General features: G+C 48.7%; 1 protein-coding gene across 3 annotated transcripts in view; it reads left to right on the forward strand.

Moving 5' to 3' along the window:
• Positions 1–19,428, forward strand: part of CACNA1E (calcium voltage-gated channel subunit alpha1 E) — a 298,455-nt gene extending 279,027 nt beyond the window's left edge. For 2 of the 3 annotated variants that reach the window (XM_032650564.1, XM_032650565.1), the window contains 9 exons: positions 2,515–2,611; positions 4,684–4,789; positions 5,896–6,003; positions 7,249–7,349; positions 7,626–7,732; positions 11,702–11,813; positions 15,401–15,581; positions 16,533–16,723; positions 18,277–19,428. In XM_032650564.1, the coding sequence (XP_032506455.1) occupies positions 2,515–2,611; positions 4,684–4,789; positions 5,896–6,003; positions 7,249–7,349; positions 7,626–7,732; positions 11,702–11,813; positions 15,401–15,581; positions 16,533–16,723; positions 18,277–18,819 (1,546 nt within the window). In that variant the 3' untranslated portion in view covers positions 18,820–19,428. Of the gene's footprint in view, positions 1–2,514; positions 2,612–4,683; positions 4,790–5,895; positions 6,004–7,248; positions 7,350–7,625; positions 7,733–11,701; positions 11,814–14,249; positions 14,379–15,400; positions 15,582–16,532; positions 16,724–18,276 lie in introns of all 3 variants that reach the window. The other variant, XM_032650563.1, reaches the window with a different exon arrangement.
• Positions 19,429–19,852: the final 424 nt, after the last annotated feature.

The raw sequence follows: 19,852 nt of genomic DNA on the forward strand, positions 1-19,852 counted from the left end.
AATGGGAAATTTCTTTCTCGCAGTCTGTAGAAGGAGGCTGACTTTCCCACTGCCCTGACAAGCGGGTCTGAGTAACTGACTGTGATCAGTGTCTGTGAAAAGCAAAGGGTGCTGCGGTCTGCTTCACGGCAGCCTGGTGTCTGCTCTTGGTGGCAGTCAGAGGTATTTGTGAATTGGTGGGCTTTGTTCTTAGAGGCCTAGCTGAAGCCAGGCTCCATTTTCTGCATCTGGTCAGGTATAGGCCCAACAGATATCTCTGGGTGCTCGTGGCCACTAGGCATTGAATGAGCTCTGATTCCTTAGAAAATTCGAGGCAGTGCAGTTTGCAGTGATGGTTCTCTGATACTTACCTCGCTGTTTGCAAGGTGGTGGTTCTCTGATGCTTTTCGTCCTCAGTCTCTCCTAATCTGGCTTTTCTGGGCCCAAGGAAAGAAGCTGCCCTTCCTCTTCCAGCCATCCCCTTCATGGCTAGGCTGTCATTTCTCTCCTACCCTTCTCTGAGTGTCCTATTAACCCACCTGTGCTTCCTTTACAGCGGCAGGATCCCGTATAAGGATATGTACAAATTAGTGCGGGTGATCTCGCCACCTCTGGGCCTGGGAGAGAACTGCCCCTACAGGGTGGCTTGCAAGGTTTGCCTCCGGTCCCCAGCTGTGACCATGACCATGACCGTGACCGGCGGCGGGGTGCAGCCTCCAACCCCCCTCCTCTCCGTTCTGCTCCACCGCCACTGCGCCACATGAGGGAACCTTCATGTTGCTTTCCTTTGAGTTTAAAGAGGTCCAAACCCTCCCAGAACCAGCAGCTGTTACACAAGGAAGAAGGGAACGTTTTGGGGGGACGGCGGATAAAAAAAGAGTTAAGGACTTAATAACGGAGGCTGCTTTGACCTCTGTTTTCTTCACATGCACATACTCATTCGTGCACGTATAACACACACATTCTCCTCTCTCTCTTTCTCACTCCACCTTAATCTGTGGATTTAACCAGAGGGACCTCTCCCTCCTCCAGAGAATGCAGAAATCTTTTGAATCCAGCAAGGAGTTCTGGTTTCTTTTCCCTGGAGACAGAGAGCCTCCTTTTAGCAAACTAGTAGCATCATCCCATATACGGTGTAGAAAAGTGTGATTCTAGCTATGCCTACCTCTGCCCAGCTCTGGGCAGTTTGGCCACAAGCGATTATAAAAGCTATAGGACAAAAGGGAGGTGAGAAATAATTTTAAAAAAAAATGAGGGCAGGAGGGGAGGATAAGTCAAGAAGGCAAAGAGGATAGAGTCGGTGGGAGAATTTAATAGCTCAGAGGGTCTGGGAAGGTCCCAGCAGAGGACGGAGGGCTCGGAGCAGATTTCTTGCCTGAGGGTCCTGCCACGTATTGTTGGAGGCACCGAGAGCTCTGTTGTAACTGCCGAGTCACTGTTTGTTTGTGAGACCAAGGACGTTGTTCAGGGGCACACAGGACCTCCCTCTTCAACTAGCACAGTGGCTCCACCCAGTCCCTGTTCAAGGCCAAGCCCACTAGATAAGGAAGTCTCTCCTGGTGTTACAGGAGGGATGCGCGGGCTCCCGGGTGCGTAGCACAGTCTGGCAGCCGGAAGACGACTTAGGCCCAGGAAGATGCCAGGCTGGGCGATGGGAAGGAGATGGCCTGGGATGGTGACAAGTGATTCCCATACTCAGGAGGCCGAACAGCTGCCTCTGCAGAGACTCTTTAAACTCCACCCTGGTGAAACCTGCAGCCGCATGTGGGAGAGCCGGGGAGGGCAGCATGGCATGCGAGATGCTCTTCCTCCTCCTGGTTTTGTTTCTTCTGTCCCCAGCATGCCGTCGCCCCCGGGGCATGCCGGGGCACAAAGAGCACTCTTGCCACCAGAGCCAGGTGGAAGCAACGGGCCGACTCTGCCCAGCAGCCGTAGCGCAGCACTTTCAGCGCGAGCCGCCGTCTCCTGCTGCACTCACACCACAGAGGGGGATACACGATGCTCCGCCTGCGGGTTCAGAGCAGGAGAAAGGGCCTGACTTCCAGGCCAGCACCCCCGTCCCCAGCCGGGGCCAGAAATCCTAACCCACGGCTGGAACACCGTCTATCTGGTTTATACCACTCTCGCACAGCCCTGGGAATTGAAGACAAGCTTGTGTTGTATGGGGGATGGATGCGTTGAACAGAGAGGTAGGGTGATGCTCATCCTGGAGGAGAAAACCGGTCCCTGTGACAGCCGCGCAGAGAGACCAAAGGTCGCCGCCACGTTCCCGGGTCTGTGTTGGGTGTGCTATAAATCCGCACCAGGATGGAGACACGTGTACGACTTGCCTTGATTAACGGGTTTCCTGTTCTTTTCCTGTCTGTCCATTTTGTTTCGTTTTTCTTCTCCTGTTTTCTGTACTCTTTTTGTTTGTTTGTTTTGGCTCCCCGGGAATGCCTGGTCTCCTCTCCTCCCTGTCTGCATCCTTTCCCTGCCACCCTCCCTGCCCTGCCACCCTGCCCCCATCCCCACTTACCACCCCGCCATGAGCAGTGGCCGCATCCATTACACTGAGATGTATGAAATGCTGACTCTCATGTCACCACCGCTAGGCCTCGGCAAGAGATGTCCCTCCAAGGTGGCATATAAGGTAGACCACCTCTTCCTTTGTTCTGGGCTAGTGACCAGCAGGAAATGGGCACCAGCTGTGGGGAGGTCAGAACGTGGGGAGGAAGCCGGGCTGGGGAGGGAGAGGAGGGAACCAAGGAAAAAAGGAATGATGAGATGAAAAGGTCATGAAGCTTCACAGAAGGGGTGAAGTCCTGAATCGATACACAAGGTGGTGTGTAAGACTATTCGACGTGGGTTTTTTTTTTAATGTTATTCTGTTTCTACAAGTGTGTGGCTTCTTGTGAGTGGGTTACTAGAAAGGAAGTGTTAAGTAGCATGTCTCCTTCTAGAGAAGGCAGAGTGGTGGGCTGTGGGATAGCATATATGGGCAAGAAGAAAGCCTGCAGCAAGACAGCTATCAGAGCTTATAAAAAAAAATCTTCAATCAGATAAGCTAAGGAAATAATGCAGAAATTCCTCTAAACATGGTTCAAGAAGAAATTTTTAGGAGAGAGGAAAACTCTTAACAAATTTCTTCCTCCATGACGTAGGGAGGAACGATGGCATGGTTCCTTCTAGGTACCAGAAAAGAAAGAGGAACGGCAGCCTCCATCCCATGACGTATGATGAAGGATGCAGCTCCCTTCCCCATTAGCCCAGCTACCTGTTTTTCCCGGCAATTCAAAGGAAAGGGTGATGATGGACACAAGTTGCATTCAGCATTAGATTTGCCTTCTTGGCATGACTGAGTTATGGGTGGACTCCTCTCGGCTTGCTTAGGACAGCATTGTGCATTGGGAGTCAACTGCCATTGGGGTGTTCAGAGCCTTGGGGCCTGAACTTTTTCTCCACAATGGATAATAGTTACTGCTAATTCCCCATTGCTGTTTAGACTGACCCAGAACTCTGGAGCTCTTTCATTCACCTAGGAATACACCCTAGCAATGTCGCCACTTCTCTAGAAGCCTAAAGAAGTGGGAGAGAGATGGAAGTCAGATACAAACAAGAAACTGGCCCTACACTCTAAGACACCATGTTTGTGGCATCACGTTAAGGAAGATGTTCCAATGGAGTTTTAGAAACCCTGTCTTGGGAAGAAACACTTGCCTTCCTGCTAGGCTGGTGGTTCTGTTGGAGGACCTTCTCCTGCTGCTACCTCCAAGTTGAAAGCTCCAGAGAGCATCTCATTGGAATGGGGGGGGGGCCCATTAGGGACCCTTATCCACCCCATTACATGGCTCCTCCTTTGCAGCTTAGGGGCTGGCATCCTTTTTGCTCACAATTCCACATCTAACGGTACCGGGTGGTGGAATGTGGCCCTAAGTTCTTTGAATTTCTGGGGTGAAGCTCAGTGGGAGAAGGGATGTGGGGATTGGAGGAAAAGTTAAAGAATTCCAAAAGTAAGATACTCTCTGGAAAGTGGATTTGGCCATTTCAGTTTGATCCCCTTCCTTTGGGTGAGGGGAACAAGGCCTGCCCACTCTGCTCCTGCCTTGGTCACCCTTCTCTTCTCTGCTCTCCCCAGCCCTCTTCCCCTAGACCTTGTTTGCACTCTCCCACTTTTCCATTCTGCTCCACTTCATCTTTTGGATAAGCTGGACTTCTGCATGTTCAACCATGTGCTGGCAAATTTCATCTTTTAAAGACTCAAAAAGGGGGCATCAGGATGCATCTTTCAAGTCAGATAAGCAAAGCACAATCTCCCCCATGTGAGTTTTGGGGGGTATTCATGGGACAAGTGGAACTGTAGAGCAGCCCTGAAACAGGGAATGGAGTCACCTCACAGAGCTGACTCCTTCCCCTGAGCCACTGCTTTTAGGCATCCCATTAAAGACATTCTTAGGACTGTGGAGGAGTCCTACAGAATGATTAGTCCCTCTTCCCTTGGAATTCGGCATCATTCCCTAGAAATAAACAAAGCAAAACAAAACAGCAGCCAATGAGCCTTAAGTGAGAAGCCGGGAGAGGGCAGGACTGGGACAGGGGACGGGGGTATCCTTGCCCTTCTTTTTTGTCTCTGCATTTGACCTCTGCACTTTTCCTCCCTTCTCACCAAGGTTTCTCTCGATATATTTTTTTCCTCCTGCTGTTTCTTTTCTCTCTTTCACACAGAGGTTAGTCCTGATGAATATGCCAGTGGCTGAGGACATGACTGTCCACTTCACATCCACGCTTATGGCTCTGATCCGGACAGCTCTGGACATTAAAATCGCCAAAGGTCAGTAAGCTTAGGGGGGAAAAAGATTCTGAAACAACTCACGCAGGGTGGCGCAGGATGGAAATGTTTGACCTTTCGTCCATCTGATGAGGCAGTGACCTGGAGATCAGATAGTAGGGTCCCTGTTTCACCTCTGAGCTACAATAACTATTATATTTGCCCTTTCTTCTTGGTGAAATGAATGGTTTGATAATCACTAAGCCTCCTTTTGACTTCAACAGTATGTGATCTCTGGTGTCTGACACAAAGTAGGCATTTTAGAAATATTTGTTGATTGAACAAATGAGTTTTAATTCAGTTCTTTTTTTTTTTCTTTTTTTTTTTTTTTCCCTTACGTGGTGCCTTTAACAACTTGGAAGGCTTCTGTGGCAGGTGCTATCATGGCAGTATTTTGTTCCTTTTGATTTCTAATTCAGTGGTTTAGGAAAGAAAGGGTTTACTACTTCCAGATGGGCCTCCAGCTTCCTTGCTCTTGCCTGACCCAAATCCTTTTTAAAATCAGGTCACTCGGGCTTCCCTGGTGGCGCAGTGGTTGGGAGTCCGCCTGCCGATGCAGGGGACACGGGTTCGTGCCCCGGTCCGGGAAGATCCCACATGCCGCGGAGCGGCTGGGCCCGTGAGCCACGGCCGCTGAGCCTGCGTGTCCGGAGCCTGTGCTCCGCAACGGGAGAGGCCACAACAGTGAGAGGCCCACGTACCGCAAAAAAAAAAAAATCAGGTCACTCAGACTCTGGAGTCAGATCGCTGGAAGAACTGATACAGGTATAAAGGCAGAGGAGGCTGGCTCGTGGCTCTCTGCATTCCACCTTCTGATATACTGAGCAGCTGGGAGCCTCTGTGAATGAATGAGGAGGCTGATCTTGGTCCCAGGGCCTCGGCTCTCTGTGACAGGATATCCCTGAGTCACTGAAAACGGAGCCAAAATGTGTTCTGCTTCTTCAGCCGAAAGACCCAGTATTGCAAGGTCCACTGTCGCTAAGTACCACGATCCCCTCTGAGAATATGACGTGCCATGCTGACTCAGCTCCTGCCCCACCTCCTCCCTCCATCCTTGTTATTTCTGTGTCTGTTCTGTTTTCGCTATTAATAAATGTATCTTCCCCTAGGTGGTGCGGACAGGCAGCAGCTAGACTCAGAGCTACAGAAGGAGACCCTGGCCATCTGGCCTCACCTGTCCCAGAAGATGTTAGATCTGCTTGTGCCCATGCCCAAAGGTTTGGGGTCTCCTCCAGGGTATCCGTGTCACTGTGGGCCCAGCACGCCAAGACCACACCTTTGGGGGGAACACAGAATGATCGAGGAGATAAGGGAAGGGTGCTCTTTTATTCTTAGGAAACAAAAATCCCTCACTTCTCAAGTTCCTTTTGTCATTAATTGAAAACAGTTTCTTTTTTTTACTGAAGTATAGTTGATTTACAGTGTTGTGTTAATTTCTGCTGTATAGCAAAGTGACTTAATTATATACATAAATATATTCTTTTTTATATTCTTTTCCATTATGGTTTATCCCAGGATATTGACTGTAGTTCCCTGTGCTATACTAACCTTGTTGTTTATCCATCCTATATGTAATAGTTTGCATCTACTAACCCCAAACTCCCAATCCTTCCCTCCGCCACCCTCCCTCCCCCTTGGCAACCACAAGTCTGTTCTTTATGTCTGCGAGTCTGTTCTTTATGTCCGTGAGTCTGTTTCCATTTCGTGCCATATTTTAGAGTCCACATATAAGTGACATCATATGTTATTTGTCTCTTTCTGACTTAGTATGATAATCTCTAGTTGCATCCTTGTTGCTGCAAATGGCATTATTTTGTTCTTTTTTATGGCTGGGTAGTATTCCACTGTATATATGTACCACAGCTTCTTTATCCATTCATCTGTTGATGGACATTTAGGTTGCTTCCGTGTCTTGGCTATTGTGAATAGCGCTGCTATGAGCACTGAGGTGTGTGTATCTTTTTGAATTAGAGTTTTGTCTGGATATATGCCCAGGAGTAGGATTGCCGGATCACATGGTAGTTCTAGTTTCAGTTTTCTGAGGAACCTCCACACTGGAGAACAGTTTCTTAAGATAGGTCACTGTGGTTGTGGATGAAACTTCTTGGCTACGTAGCTCTGTCCTTCCACATAACACAGTTCAGCAAACCTTCAAGCCATTGGGGAAAAGGTGGTGTTACTAAGAGATGGAAACCTAGACCATTCCGGGGGTGGGGAGGTGCTTACTGATGTGTTGCACATCATTGGTAACATCAGCCTCCCTGGGTGGCCGTGGAAGCTCCCTGAGGCTAGACATGGGGACCTGTTCACTCTGTAGCCTCAGTGCCTGGCACAGATGGAACCCTCAATAAATGTTGGATGGGTGGGTGGCCGAAGGGGCAAACCTGCTTCCTAGGTGTCCTCACTTTCCCCCCACCCGTGTCTTCTCCCTGTTCCCCTCCATGCCACACTTGTGTCTCCAGCCTCTGACCTGACTGTGGGCAAAATCTATGCAGCAATGATGATCATGGACTACTATAAACAGAGCAAGGTGAAGAAGCAGAGGCAGCAGCTGGAGGAACAGGTGAAGGTCAAGGACAGCGTGGTGGCTGGGTGGGCCCCTGAAGGGACAGGCCTGTGCATCCCTGGGGCACAGTGCCCTGCAAGTGCTTAGAAGCAGAGGTCAGGCTTTGCTTTGCAGGGTCCAGGAACCTCCCTAGGACCAAGGGATTAGAAAACCAGTGGGGCAGAGGTTCAGATAGTCAAACAGGGTATCAGTCATATTCCTGTTTTACTCAGATGGTATTTTCCCCCCACAGTCATTTGAGTTCCTTTTTCCTCCTTTCCACTTTGAACACAGAAAAACGCACCCATGTTCCAGCGGATGGAGCCATCATCTCTGCCTCAGGAGATCATTGCTAATGCCAAAGCCCTGCCTTATCTCCAGCAGGACCCCGTTTCAGGCCTGTGAGTATTACCAGAGGGTCCATGACTCCCCTGCTTGCATTATCACGTGTGCCATCGGGCAGACCCAGAAACTCATTGCCTAGAAGTGCCCGAGCTAATACTTACGCTGAGATGCATGGATGGTCCCCTCTCTGAGGGTGAGAAGACAACATGTTGTATGTTAAGGTGGTTATTCAGCAGGGGTGATGGAAAAGCAGACTGAGCGTGTTTGGTGCTATGGCCAGCTCCAGAGACAGGGAGCACTGTGAATGGACAAAGGAAGTAAGGGGCTGTATTAGTATCATCACTTTAGAGTGAACTCAGAGAGGTTCACGACGTGGCCCAAAGCCATACGGCTGGTAGGAAGCCGAATTGGAATTTCAGTCAGTTATTTCCAGGCCCAGAGTCTTCCCATTACACTGTGTTATCTGTAATGAACAAAAAGAACCTTAAATCAGGCAAAACAATTTTTTGTTAATTTTCTGTATTGAAAGTGGAAACAAAACCCTAGTTAAGGCATGTGCCAATTCTTCCGAGCTGTAAGCCTTAGCCCCAATGCGGTCATTAGCCATAAAGGATCTAATGTAATATACGTACTTCATTTCAATGCTTGCTTTCTCTCATCACAAGTGATGTACCCAAATGGTCCCTCTACCCAGCGTAAATGGCTTGTGGTCGTTGGTTATGATTAGTGACTTTTTTCCAGTCTAGCTCTCGTGGAACTAGTAAATCACTAAGTATCACAACTTCAGTAATTGTCAGAGGAGTGAAATCCCAGGCTTAGGAATGAGCCCTCAGTCAGAATACCATTTGGAATCTCTCACGCCATAAATTTCTTTCTGCCTGTGGTGTTGGAGACCTGTTTCTGAAAAGCATTGTTTTCAAAGGTCACAATCCAACGCATTTGGAAAAGAAAAAAGAACGACCAAGGCCGTCGGTCATTTTTACAAAACATGTGAGGTGTTAAAGTAGCAGGTATGGATTCTCCTGTCTACAAAAAAACAAGTACATGTTTATCTTTGGTCTGTGCAGGAAGGTGGTCAAGAGGTATGATTAGAGTACTAGGACTACCTCCTTGGAAGAGTTTACAGTGTTTTTCAAGGGTCTTTGGCTTAGAAATAGAGGACACTCTCCACCATCTAGATCTGTTTTAGCCACAACAATTTGCTGTGCAAATTAACTCCCATCATTGGACTATTCCAGCCTCTGTCCCATATGTTTATTACTTCATTCACTCATTGATTTGACCAATATTTACTGAGAGTCGGTGTGACCCAAAAACTGGCTCAGACACTGGGGATTCAGTCAAGATGATCATTTCTTTTTTTCTTAAAAAAGAAATTACAAGAGTGATAAAGGTTAAAATGTGGAAGGGTAGGCGATCGTGACTCTGTGTAAAGGAGGCAACTCACGTAGTTTGAGGATTTGAGGAAGCTTCCCTGAGGAAGTAACATTTGAGTGAGACTCAAAAGCAGGCACTTCAAGAGGTGAAATAAAGTATGGTAAGTTTAAGGAACCTAAGAACTGTCATGATGGTTGGAGCACAGAGATATCAGGGGACGTGGCAGGTGATGGATTTGGAGGGCCCAGGATGTGGGGATACAGAGGTAGTTTACGGGCAGGATACAGAAGTTTAGTGTCATCCGAGGATAATGGGTGACATGATCATCAGAGTGACATGATCAGGTTTGGGCTTTCCGAAGATCATTCTCTAATCCAGTGTGGGCTCCGTGGATTGGAGGGAAGCAGTTCGAGAGATAGAACACCATTTAGTACGTGGCTGCAATTGTGAATATTGCAAGACTGTGGCTTGGACTAACAGGATAGAAATGGGGAGAGAGAATCAGACTTGAGAGGCAATTAATACACAGAACGGATAGGATTTGGTGATTGATTGATTTGCTACATGGTGTGAAGGACAGGGAGGAATCCAAGATGACCCTCGGGTTTCTGGTTTGAGCTTCTAGGTGGATGTTGGTCCATTTCCTGAAACGGAGATGCTGGTGGAGCAGCAGGCTGGTTCTTTGGAACCATCTGTGTTTCTAGAGCCCTGAATTGTTCAAGTAGAGATTGCTTTGGAGGTGGCGTGGTGGACATGACAGGGCTCCTCTCCCATTGAGCTTACAGCTGGTAGAAAAACAAACATGAAACAGATTATCAGAAAAAAAAAAACACTTGTCATTTTTGGATGATTTAATCACAGTTCTGGTGAGCGCTAGGATGGGAAAAAAAATACATTATGATCTGATTGCGTGTGAGAGAGACCTCTGACGAGTTTATCAGGTAAGGTTTCCTTAAGGAAGTGACTTTTAGGGAGAGTTTTGAAGGATGAATTCAAAAACGAGTTTGCAAGGGACCGGGTGTTTGGGGAACAGCCTTTATTCAAGTCCTGAGGCAGAAAGAAGCCTGGCACATTCAACCAACTGAGAGAGCCCAGCATGTTGGAATTCAGGGAATAAGGGAAAGTAATGCAAGAGGAGGGTGGCCAGGTAGGAAGTGGGTCATGAAAGAGGCCTCTGGACTCTCTCCTAATAACAGTGAGAAGCCAGACAAGAGGTTACTCAGGGTTCAAATTCTTCAAGTCTATAAGGTTGTTCAGTGCTTTTAAGTGTCCTATCTACCTATTGGGGATCCTGGAGTTACTCATTTTCTGTAGGACAGAAGGGGGCCCATTTCCTATAGAGCAGTGCTTATCTTGTTTCCCATGGTTCTTAGGCCAAGGCACACAGAAGATGATTGACATTTAAGCAGTCGTTTAAATAGCAGACTGCTCTCCAGCAGTTGTAAAAGTTCAGCTAAAGCCCTCACTAGCAGCGAGGGGACAGGTTGGGTGAAAAGTCTGTGCTTCAGATTTTCCCCTATGATCCCAGTCTAATGGATTATTTTTCAGAAACTGGCAATCCTTGCTTAGGTCTCGGATTTTCCACTGGCTTCACAGTCATTAAGCAGGAGACTCTGCAGTGGCTCTCTCCGGAGCAGATGGGACACGGGCAGAGACGGTGTCCCATCTCTCCCTCCTAATTCCACACCCACTGAGGGAGCTGCTGCCCCAGTCACTGACCACTTTCCTCTTCCCGGGATCAGGAAGCTCAGTCTGCATGCTGGCTTAGGTCAAAGAGGAACTGTTACTGTACTAGTAGCAATGAGTGGCAGCAGCAGCGCCAAGTTCTCAGGAAAGATTGGCTGCCTCTTTTTTTCCCTAACCAGCCCAGTGGATCCCATAGGCTGAGGGTGTCTTTCAGGTACCAAACCGTGGTTTAATAACAGGCACACTGCAACAGCTCTCCACGCTTTTCATTCAGAGGCCCCTAAACACTTGGCCAACTCTGCCCCTGTCCTTTTTTACCTCATCACCATTGGAGCATCCTCCTACATAGCCATCGACCCAGACGTTGTCACCTCTTTCACCTCTTCTGAAATCGTTCCATGCAGTTCATACACCAGCAGTGCCAGGTACAGAGCAGTCCTTCAATAAATGTTCATGGCATTGAATTGTTTGGTTTGGCCAGGGATGTTGGCACAGTAAAACCATATTCTTTCTGAGTGTGGAGGAAATTTTTTAAAAGACCATGACTGCTTAATATTTAAACAAACTGTTCACTTTAAACTATGGCATTTTTCTGCCGAATGGAGAAACTGGGCAGAAACAGGTTTACAGTCTAGCATTGGGTCTTCCATATGGCTGAGTGTGACAAATGATGTCATTTGTCACAGATATGCTAGTCGCCAGCAAAATGATGAATGGTTCCAAATGCAGGTTGAAAACAGTGGTTCCTCTTTTCCAATGCTTTTTTTTTTTTTTTTTAATTTTCTATTCTAGGGCCGGCCACCTGTAAGTTACCAGGCTTGCAAGCCAGCCAAGGCTAAAGGGTATTGCCCTTGCTGGGGAGGAAGTCTTGTCTGGGTGGGAATTGGTAATGACGACTACGTCATGACTGTTTCTCTTTCTCTCATGCACACATTACCTCTGAACTTGGCATTGCTTTGCAGGGGTGGCCGGAGTGGATACCCTTCGATGAGTCCACTCTCCCCGCAGGAAATATTCCAGTTGGCCTGTATGGACCCAGCTGATGATGGACAATTCCAGGAACAGCAATCTCTGGTGAATGAATGAGTTACATGACCTCAAAAATACTTCCTTGGTTTCCTGATCCCTCCCCCTCTCATTTTCAAAGTTTATTCCATAGCCTTGCTCCGTCAGAAAAAAAACCTTTCTGATAGTCCAACCAATTATCCTGAAAGTTTCCTGCCATCTCCCCTTTCATAGCTGAGTTTCTCATGTTCTTTGACAAATGCTCCCTCTTCAGGTTTTACAACCCCAGAGGCTCCTTACCTGCTTCAGGAACTTATAATGCTTCAGGCCAAGCCCTCTTAATTTATGCCCCTGGGCATCAAATGGAGAAGCAGAAGTGACAAATGAAATCTTGCCTTTGAGAGGGAGCCTTAGAATGAATCATCATAAGAATGGATGGCACCAATGGATGACAGATGGAACTTTAGATTTTGATAATACAAAGCTAAATTTACTATTAGTTCAGGAGCCATGAGATCAAGTTCCCTCGGGAGCTTAGAATTAAAATCCAGGTGGTTATTGGTCTGGAAAGAAAAAGAGTAAAACCCAACCTTTGCAGTAGTCTATATAGACAGCTTGTATTAAGTGATTCCCATGTCACTTTGATTCTAATTCACCTGTGTTCTTCTCTCCCCTTCATTTTTTTCCCTGACCCCTCCCCACTGTTAGTGTACCCCAGCGCCTTCCTGAATGGATGTGTGGGTGGAGTGTGGGTGTGGCCTGCTTGTGGAGGGCATGTCTGATGGAATGGGGACCCTTCAGAGGGGAAAAGGGACTAATTGGTACAGATAGTTTAATTCTAAAAAGGGCCTCTCGTCATTTTATGGCTTGCCTGGTGATGTGTCTGTCTGGTGAGAAAAATCTCAATAACGTGTCCTTTACTTTCACAGGGAGGCTTTATTACATCACCCTTTCTGCAGGTTTCCCAGGGCTGAGCTGTAGTGCCAGGACTTTTTGGATATATGTTCATCTCATTGTCAATACTGGTGTCTGTAATTCAATTCAGGTGTCAGCCCATGCTATACACTCACCACTGTGTACTCCTGCCCATCCTTTGGGGCTCCCTGCTCAACGTCCTGGGACATGGCCATGATTTGTGTGTGTGGGCGTGTCTTGCACCACCTCTGATACCCATTGGCTGCAGTTGTTGTTACCACGTAGACTGCAGTGTTGTTATCACATCTGTTTTGAGTCAGACCTGGGTGCTATATAAAGCACATACTGCAAACACTGTAACTTCTTCAGGTGCACACATCATGTCCTTTGAAGGCAGTCCTCCCGTTCATACCAGGAACCACTCAGCCAAATGGTCATTGAGGCCAAGGGGCTGTCTCAGGCCCCCCTTTCCTTTAATAATACCCTACTCATAAACCCATGTTTTTAGGTGTCATTTCCTAAATGTAAAATGCTTTTTTTCTGGTATAATCTCCAGATGTCTAAGATATTCCTAGGTCTCTTTGTTGGGTGGCCCACCTAAACATTTTTAAAGCAGCTCTACTCTTTGCGCGATGAACACTAGCTGTCTATACAGAGCACGTACATTTGCCAAACTAACAAACAAACATTCTTTAACCAGGAAAATTAAATGATTTGGGCACGACCCTAGAGATCTCCCATCCAACCTTCTTAAAGCTCTCAAGTGCTCTCATAGTCCAATACAGTAGCCACTGCCCACATACGGTAATTGAGCACTTGAAATGTGACTAGTCCAAATTGAGATGTGCCATAGGTGTAAAACACATACCAATGTCAAAGACTTGGTGCCAAAAAATGTAAAATATCTCATTAATTTTTTATATTGATTACATGTTGCCATGAGAATATTTGGCTATATTGGGTTACATAAAATCTATTATTAAATTTCATGTTTCTTTTTACTTTTTAAAATGTAATTACTAGGAAATTTTAAATGACATAAGTGGTTTGCATTAAATTTCTATTAGACTGCACTAGTCCAAAGCATTCCTGAAAGATGGCTACCCACCCCCATTATTGGATGGTTTCAATCATAAGAAAGCTCTTAAAATCACGTGTCTTAAGGTTTCAGAAGATAAACCTGACACCGGAAGTTGGTGACTTTCCTTAAAATAGTGGCTTCTATTTAATTGACAAATGGCTTCTTCAGATTACAAGAATAAACCCCATACTGTCAACATGCAGAAGGTAAATTTCACAAAGCTATAAAATCTGAAGCATTGCTCAGTGATAACTAAGATGATACTTAACCAGAAAAGGTGATCCTTATCCCTCAATCCTAGTTAGAGCTTTCTGTTTGGGACATCTGGTATACCACATATGTGCACACATAGACGCAAACATATATACACGTACAATTGAGGCCTTAGAGATGCAAGTGTCTCTTCTGAAAGCCGTTCTTCACATGGAGGAGGCAGAATCATCCCCCGGAAGTGAGAAGCAATGGGATGGAATCAAGTCCCACAAGCTTGGCTGTGTGTTTATTTCTAGGAGCCAGAGGTTAGTGAATTAAAAAGCGTGCAGCCCTCTAACCATGGCATCTACATTCCTTCGGACACCCAGGAGCATGCGGGATCTGGGAGGGCATCCTCTATGCCACGCCTGACTGTGGATCCCCAGGTAAAACGCAACCACCACCTACCATATGCAGTGGCATCCTGGGCTGTATTGAATTGGTGGGTTATGAACACACATCTGATATTTTCAGGTGAGCCCTTGATTCGCCCCCACCCCTTCTCTATAAGCAAAACCTGGCTCATGGGCTTTCTCTACAGAGCCTGCTCCTCCACACCGTGTTTCCAATGAAACCACAACCACAACAGCCTAGCCAGTCAAAGGGCAGGCCCCCGGATGGGCTCAACATCCTCAAGACCCAACCAGCCATGCAAGAAATATTTTCCAGGATTTCCCCTGTGCATTTTTCCTTCTTTTCTCCTTTCCTGGTTCCTCTAGCGCATATGCAGTTACGTACACACACAGCTCTGTGTCAGGACTGTCTGTCCTAGCCAGTGCAGGCCACGCCTCATTTCTTTGTCTGTTTTCCTGGCTTTTTTCTGTCTGTCTGTCTTACATCAAGTTTTGACAGAGACAAGAAGTTCCTGTGGATCTGTTTTAACATCTGTGGCAAGTCAAAATGCCAGAGTTTAAGGTGGAGCTGGGGTGGGACTGATCGAGAGAGCGCAGTGCATTCTCAGGAGCTACTCATTTACAAGCTCTCCTAAGCTCTAGCGCTATAGGGTGGCGCCTTCTCTGAGGAGGGCAAAAAACAAGCGGCAAAGCCATGCTTCTTTCGTGGTGGAGACTTTTTGACAGTTGCCCTCACTTGTTTCAAAGTGGCTCCAGGTTCACGGCAGGTCCTGGCTGAGTCTCCAGGGTAGATGGTTCTATGGGCAGCTTGCACAGGACCCTCAGCTCCTTGCTTTCCTGAGCGTGAATAGGAGCCCTGCACCGGCCCAGTGACTATGTTAACGTAAAGACACTTTCTGGAACAGCCTCCTCCAGCTAAGGTCTGAGCAAAAGGGATTTATGGGAGATGACAATTTGCAATCTGCAACAATCTCAGTCCTACATCTTCCTTCCTTCTAGACCATTTCAGTAATTAATCCTTACCTTGTGTTCTTCTGGGGGGCTCATGTTTCCAGGTGGTGACAGACCCTAGCTCCATGAGACGTTCATTTTCCACTATTCGGGAAAAGCGTTCAAATTCCTCTTGGCTGGAGGAATTCTCCATGGAGCGGAGCAGCGAAAACACCTACAAGTCGCGTCGCCGGAGTTACCACTCCTCCCTGAGGCTGTCAGCCCACCGCCTGAACTCTGACTCAGGTGAGGGAGTCTTCACCGTTTGCCTCTTTTCTGACGAGAACTGAAAGTCACAGGAACAGAATCTAGATAAAGATGGGGTGGTGGAGAGCGAAGGAACACTGCTCCTTAACAAAGGGGGTTTCCTGTCGGACTCACATCGTGAAACAAAGCAACAAAACCCTCTCTAGTCATCTCAAAGGCTGATGAGATTTCTTTCTTCCAGACCAGGGCTATAAAAATCATTAAAACAGAGTTTTCCCAGGGGCCTTCTACAAAACCACTCCACTGCCTTAGGGAAGCATTAGAGATCCCCTGGCAAGGGCGGAGCTTTACCCACTAACTGCACTTTGACCCAGACAGTGCGACCTGGAATTGTTGTATGCATTTGAGTTATGTTTTTTAAGGAAAAGGGTCATATTGATAGAAACAGAAAATCACTAGTCTGGTTCAAACTATTTTTACTAAGTGAAGAAACAAAGATAAAAAAGCAGTGACATGTCCCATATCATAGGGCCAGCAAGCGGCAGAGAGGGGACTAGAAGTGATCCTTTGACTTCAGTCCTAGGGCGTTACAGTAACTGTGTTTACTTTGTTCATAGCAACTTCTTAATTCCCTTCTGCTAGTGCCATTTTCCCTCTAAAAAGTTACACACCCATGTTTAGGACATAGAGGATTCTTGGGCCACGTGGCTGGCAGAGATTCTACCTGAATTGTATCTAGCGTAAATGGAAGAAGAGAGTGATTGCATCCTTGAATTTGCAAGTCTTTCCAGTGGCAGCTTGCACACTTACCTCTTCACAAAAGGGTAATTTTCCAGTCTTTCTCTCCTTCTTCCCTTTCAGATCACCTGTTGACATGTCTGCAGAAGCCAGGGTCCTTGAGGGGCCTGGTCCCAAGCTCTAAGACTTATCTTTGTGTTCAGCGGCCAGGATGGGCAGAGTTACGATAGTTGCTTCTGTCATCTCTCATAGGCCACAAGTCCGACACCCACCGCTCAGGGGGCAGAGAGCGGGGACGATCGAAAGAGCGAAAGCATCTTCTCTCTCCCGATGTCTCCCGCTGCAACTCCGAGGAGCGAGGGACCCAGGCCGACTGGGAGTCCCCAGAACGTCATCAGTCCCGGTCTCCCAGCGAGTGCAGGTCGCAGACCCCCAACAGACCGGTGAGCATGGAGAGGAAGCTGAGCCTCTGCAGAAGACAGGGAGGGGCGGGCTGTTAACATGAGGTGCAAAATGTGGGCATCCAGCACCCACACAGACCTCAGCTTCACAGGAAACTGCATCCATTGTGCATAGAGGTTAGCTTTTTACTTAACACTTGTGTACTCAGAAATGATATGGATTCACAGAAAACCAAAGAGCCCCCCAAGAAAGACAATGGTGTCTAGGGGTCACTCCATCTTCGTTCTCAGTATCCAGAGTTACAAAGTCACAACAAATAAGTTCATAAATATCTCAGGCAGATTTCAGAGGAAAGGATGGCTTTTTAGCCAGAAAAGCTTTGACCAGTCGTGTGACCCTTGGTATTGGTTGGAATGGTGATTCCTCTCTCAACACAGGATTCAAAAGTCAGATCAATTCAACTTCATCTATCTAGCTTCCAGCCATCCCAAGAGGAAGAGCATCTCTCCTTGCGGCCAGTTACTGAAACGTCAGCCTAGGTCTAAGATACAACTACGAGAGCTGTGTGAAAACACTCTCTGGCCCTGTTTTCCCCCTGACTACCATCCCTCACTCCCTGCCCTACCTTGCTCCAATACCCTCGGAGTCCAGATGTGAGACCCATCGGCAGTGAGCGGTGGGCAAGAGGCAGGGCTTCCACAGCCAACTTTCAGACGCAGTTGAGAAGTTTACTTCTAGAGCAGTGGTGTCGAGTTTTAGTGCAGAACGGAGTCACCTAGGGCTTGTTATAAGTGCACATTCCTGGGACCTCAAGGCTTCTGCTTCAGTAGTGAGACCCGCTGTAAAGTAGAACCCAGAAGTCTGCACTTGGAAGGCCCCCAGAATCTCCCAGGAGATCTTGAGCGTGGTTCCTGGCTTACACGCACACCTTAAGCCTCAGCACCGAGCTGGAGGTCCATGTACCAACCCCTGGGCTCAGAGACCCTTGGGACTAAGGGTGTCAGGCCTGAACCAGCAGATGAGTGGGTGGGGGGGGGGGGTGTAGAAGCCAAGTCAGTCTTAGCACACCACTGAAAACACAGATGCAAAAAGAGAAGATGAGGGAAGGTATTTGCCATGCCCTTAGATCCAATTCCCAAGAACGTCCCCCAGACAGAGCAACTCTAGAGCATTCGTTTACCTTTCATGTAGTTGTCTTTCCCAAAAGCTTCAAATCTTTCTTTCAACGCGCCACGTGCTAGAGAGAGTGAGCTTCCGGATGTTTGCTACTCAACGTGTTTGTTCCAAGGACCGGCAGCACCTGTGAGCTTGTTAGAAATGCAGGATCTCAGGCCCCACCCCAGACTTTCTGAGCTGCGTCTGCAGTTTTAACAAGACCCCAGAGATGCATGAGCATATTGAAAGTTGACATACCCTGGTCTCCATGGTACTGGCTCCTGAGTCTCCTGTAATCTCTGCGTCCCTGAGCGGATGTGACTGGTAGCGGAGGGGACTCTGGTGGCTCTCTGTAGGAGGGGTCAGGGACCTTAACCAGGTCCCAAGTAGGAATGATGCCAAACCCAGGCTAACATGCCATGTTTTTCCTGCCGCACAGGGCACAGGGTCCCTCAGTGAGAGCTCCATCCCCTCCGTCTCCGACACCAGCACCCCAAGACGAAGTCGTCGGCAGCTCCCACCTGTCCCTCCAAAGCCTCGGCCCCTCCTTTCCTACAGCTCCCTGATGAGACACACTGGGAGCATCTCCCCACCCGCTGATGGGAGCGAGGGTGGCTCCCCACTGACCTCCCAAGCTCTGGAGGGCAATGACGCCAGCCTGCCCGAGTCTTGCAACCCCCGGTACGTACAGCAGGGCCACCCCTCCTCCCCACAGCGCTACATCTCTGAGCCCTACCTGGCCCTGCACGAAGACTCCCACGCCTCGGACTGTGGCGAGGAGGAGACGCTCACCTTTGAAGCAGCTGTGGCGACCAGCCTCGGCCGGTCCAACACCATCGGCTCAGCCCCGCCCCTGCGGCACAGCTGGCAGATGCCCAACGGGCACTATCGGCGGCGGAGGCACGGGGGGCCTGGACCAGGCATGACGTGTGGAGCTGTCAGCGACCTTCTGAGCGATACGGAGGAAGACGACAAATGCTAGAGGCCGCTCCCCCCTCCGATGCATGCTCTTCTCTCAACACGGAGAAAACCAAGACCCCAATTGGGAAGCCAGTGCGGCCCGGGGGGGAGGAAGAGGGAGGAAGAAGATAGAAGGACACCGTGCATTATCAGAGAAGAGGAAGGAAAAGACAGAAGGAAAACCGGTCAAACCCACCCAATCGCTGTATTCCCCTTGGCAAGATGGGCACTGCCATAGTTCTGCCTCTTTGCTGGGGAAAGAATATACAAGAACATGGAGGGTTATTCCCAGGGGAGAAGGGACACGAGGATGGCTTTGCTTCCCCTTGCCCCTTCCCACTTTTCTATAGCCGTGGGGATGTCAGGCCGGCCTGTGGCTGTGCCTGTTGCCCTGAGAAGCCTGGAAGACATTCTGGCTCTTAACTGGGGAGTCATGGAGACCCTGGGAGAGGACTCTCCTCCCTCACCAGCCCTTCCTCCTCAGCCAGCACCCCTGCCACCAGGCCAACCATGACGGCATCTCATGCGTTATCCCGTGGCTTGCGTCCCCAGAGGAGGCACAGGCTGAGTTCAGGAGCATTGGATGTCAAGGGTAGGAGGCAGAGAGGGAGGAGAAAGGGGAAGGGGAAGGGGTCGGGGCGCTGTGGTGGCAGCAGCCAGAGCTGGTCTGGGTGAGCAAAGCCATAGTCCGGCAGCCCTCACCATAGCAGAGGGGGCAAAGGAGCGGAGAGCTGCTGCCGCTGGTCGCTACAGTCCCGTCTGAGGCCTGTCACCCACTCAGTAGGTGCTGTGTTCATTTAGAATAGGCCAGGGAGGTCCCCTGAGGTCCAGGGAGGTGCCGAAGGCTCTGGTAAGGGCGATATTTTCAAAGTATTTAACAACCCGTGTGACCAGGGCACTAGCTGATGAGTGGAGTCCGGCCTTAGCGCTGGCACCCCATGCCACGACAGGCCTTACTTAGCCCGGGAGATGCCGGGCACGGGGGAGCCCCGAGGGTGGGCTGAGTGTGGCAGGGGGGCACTTAAGGGGCTCAGGCAGAGTCAGTTTTCCAACCA

This window comes from Phocoena sinus, chromosome 1 (assembly GCF_008692025.1).
Source record: "Phocoena sinus isolate mPhoSin1 chromosome 1, mPhoSin1.pri, whole genome shotgun sequence".
NCBI classification, from domain to species: Eukaryota; Metazoa; Chordata; class Mammalia; order Artiodactyla; family Phocoenidae; genus Phocoena; species Phocoena sinus.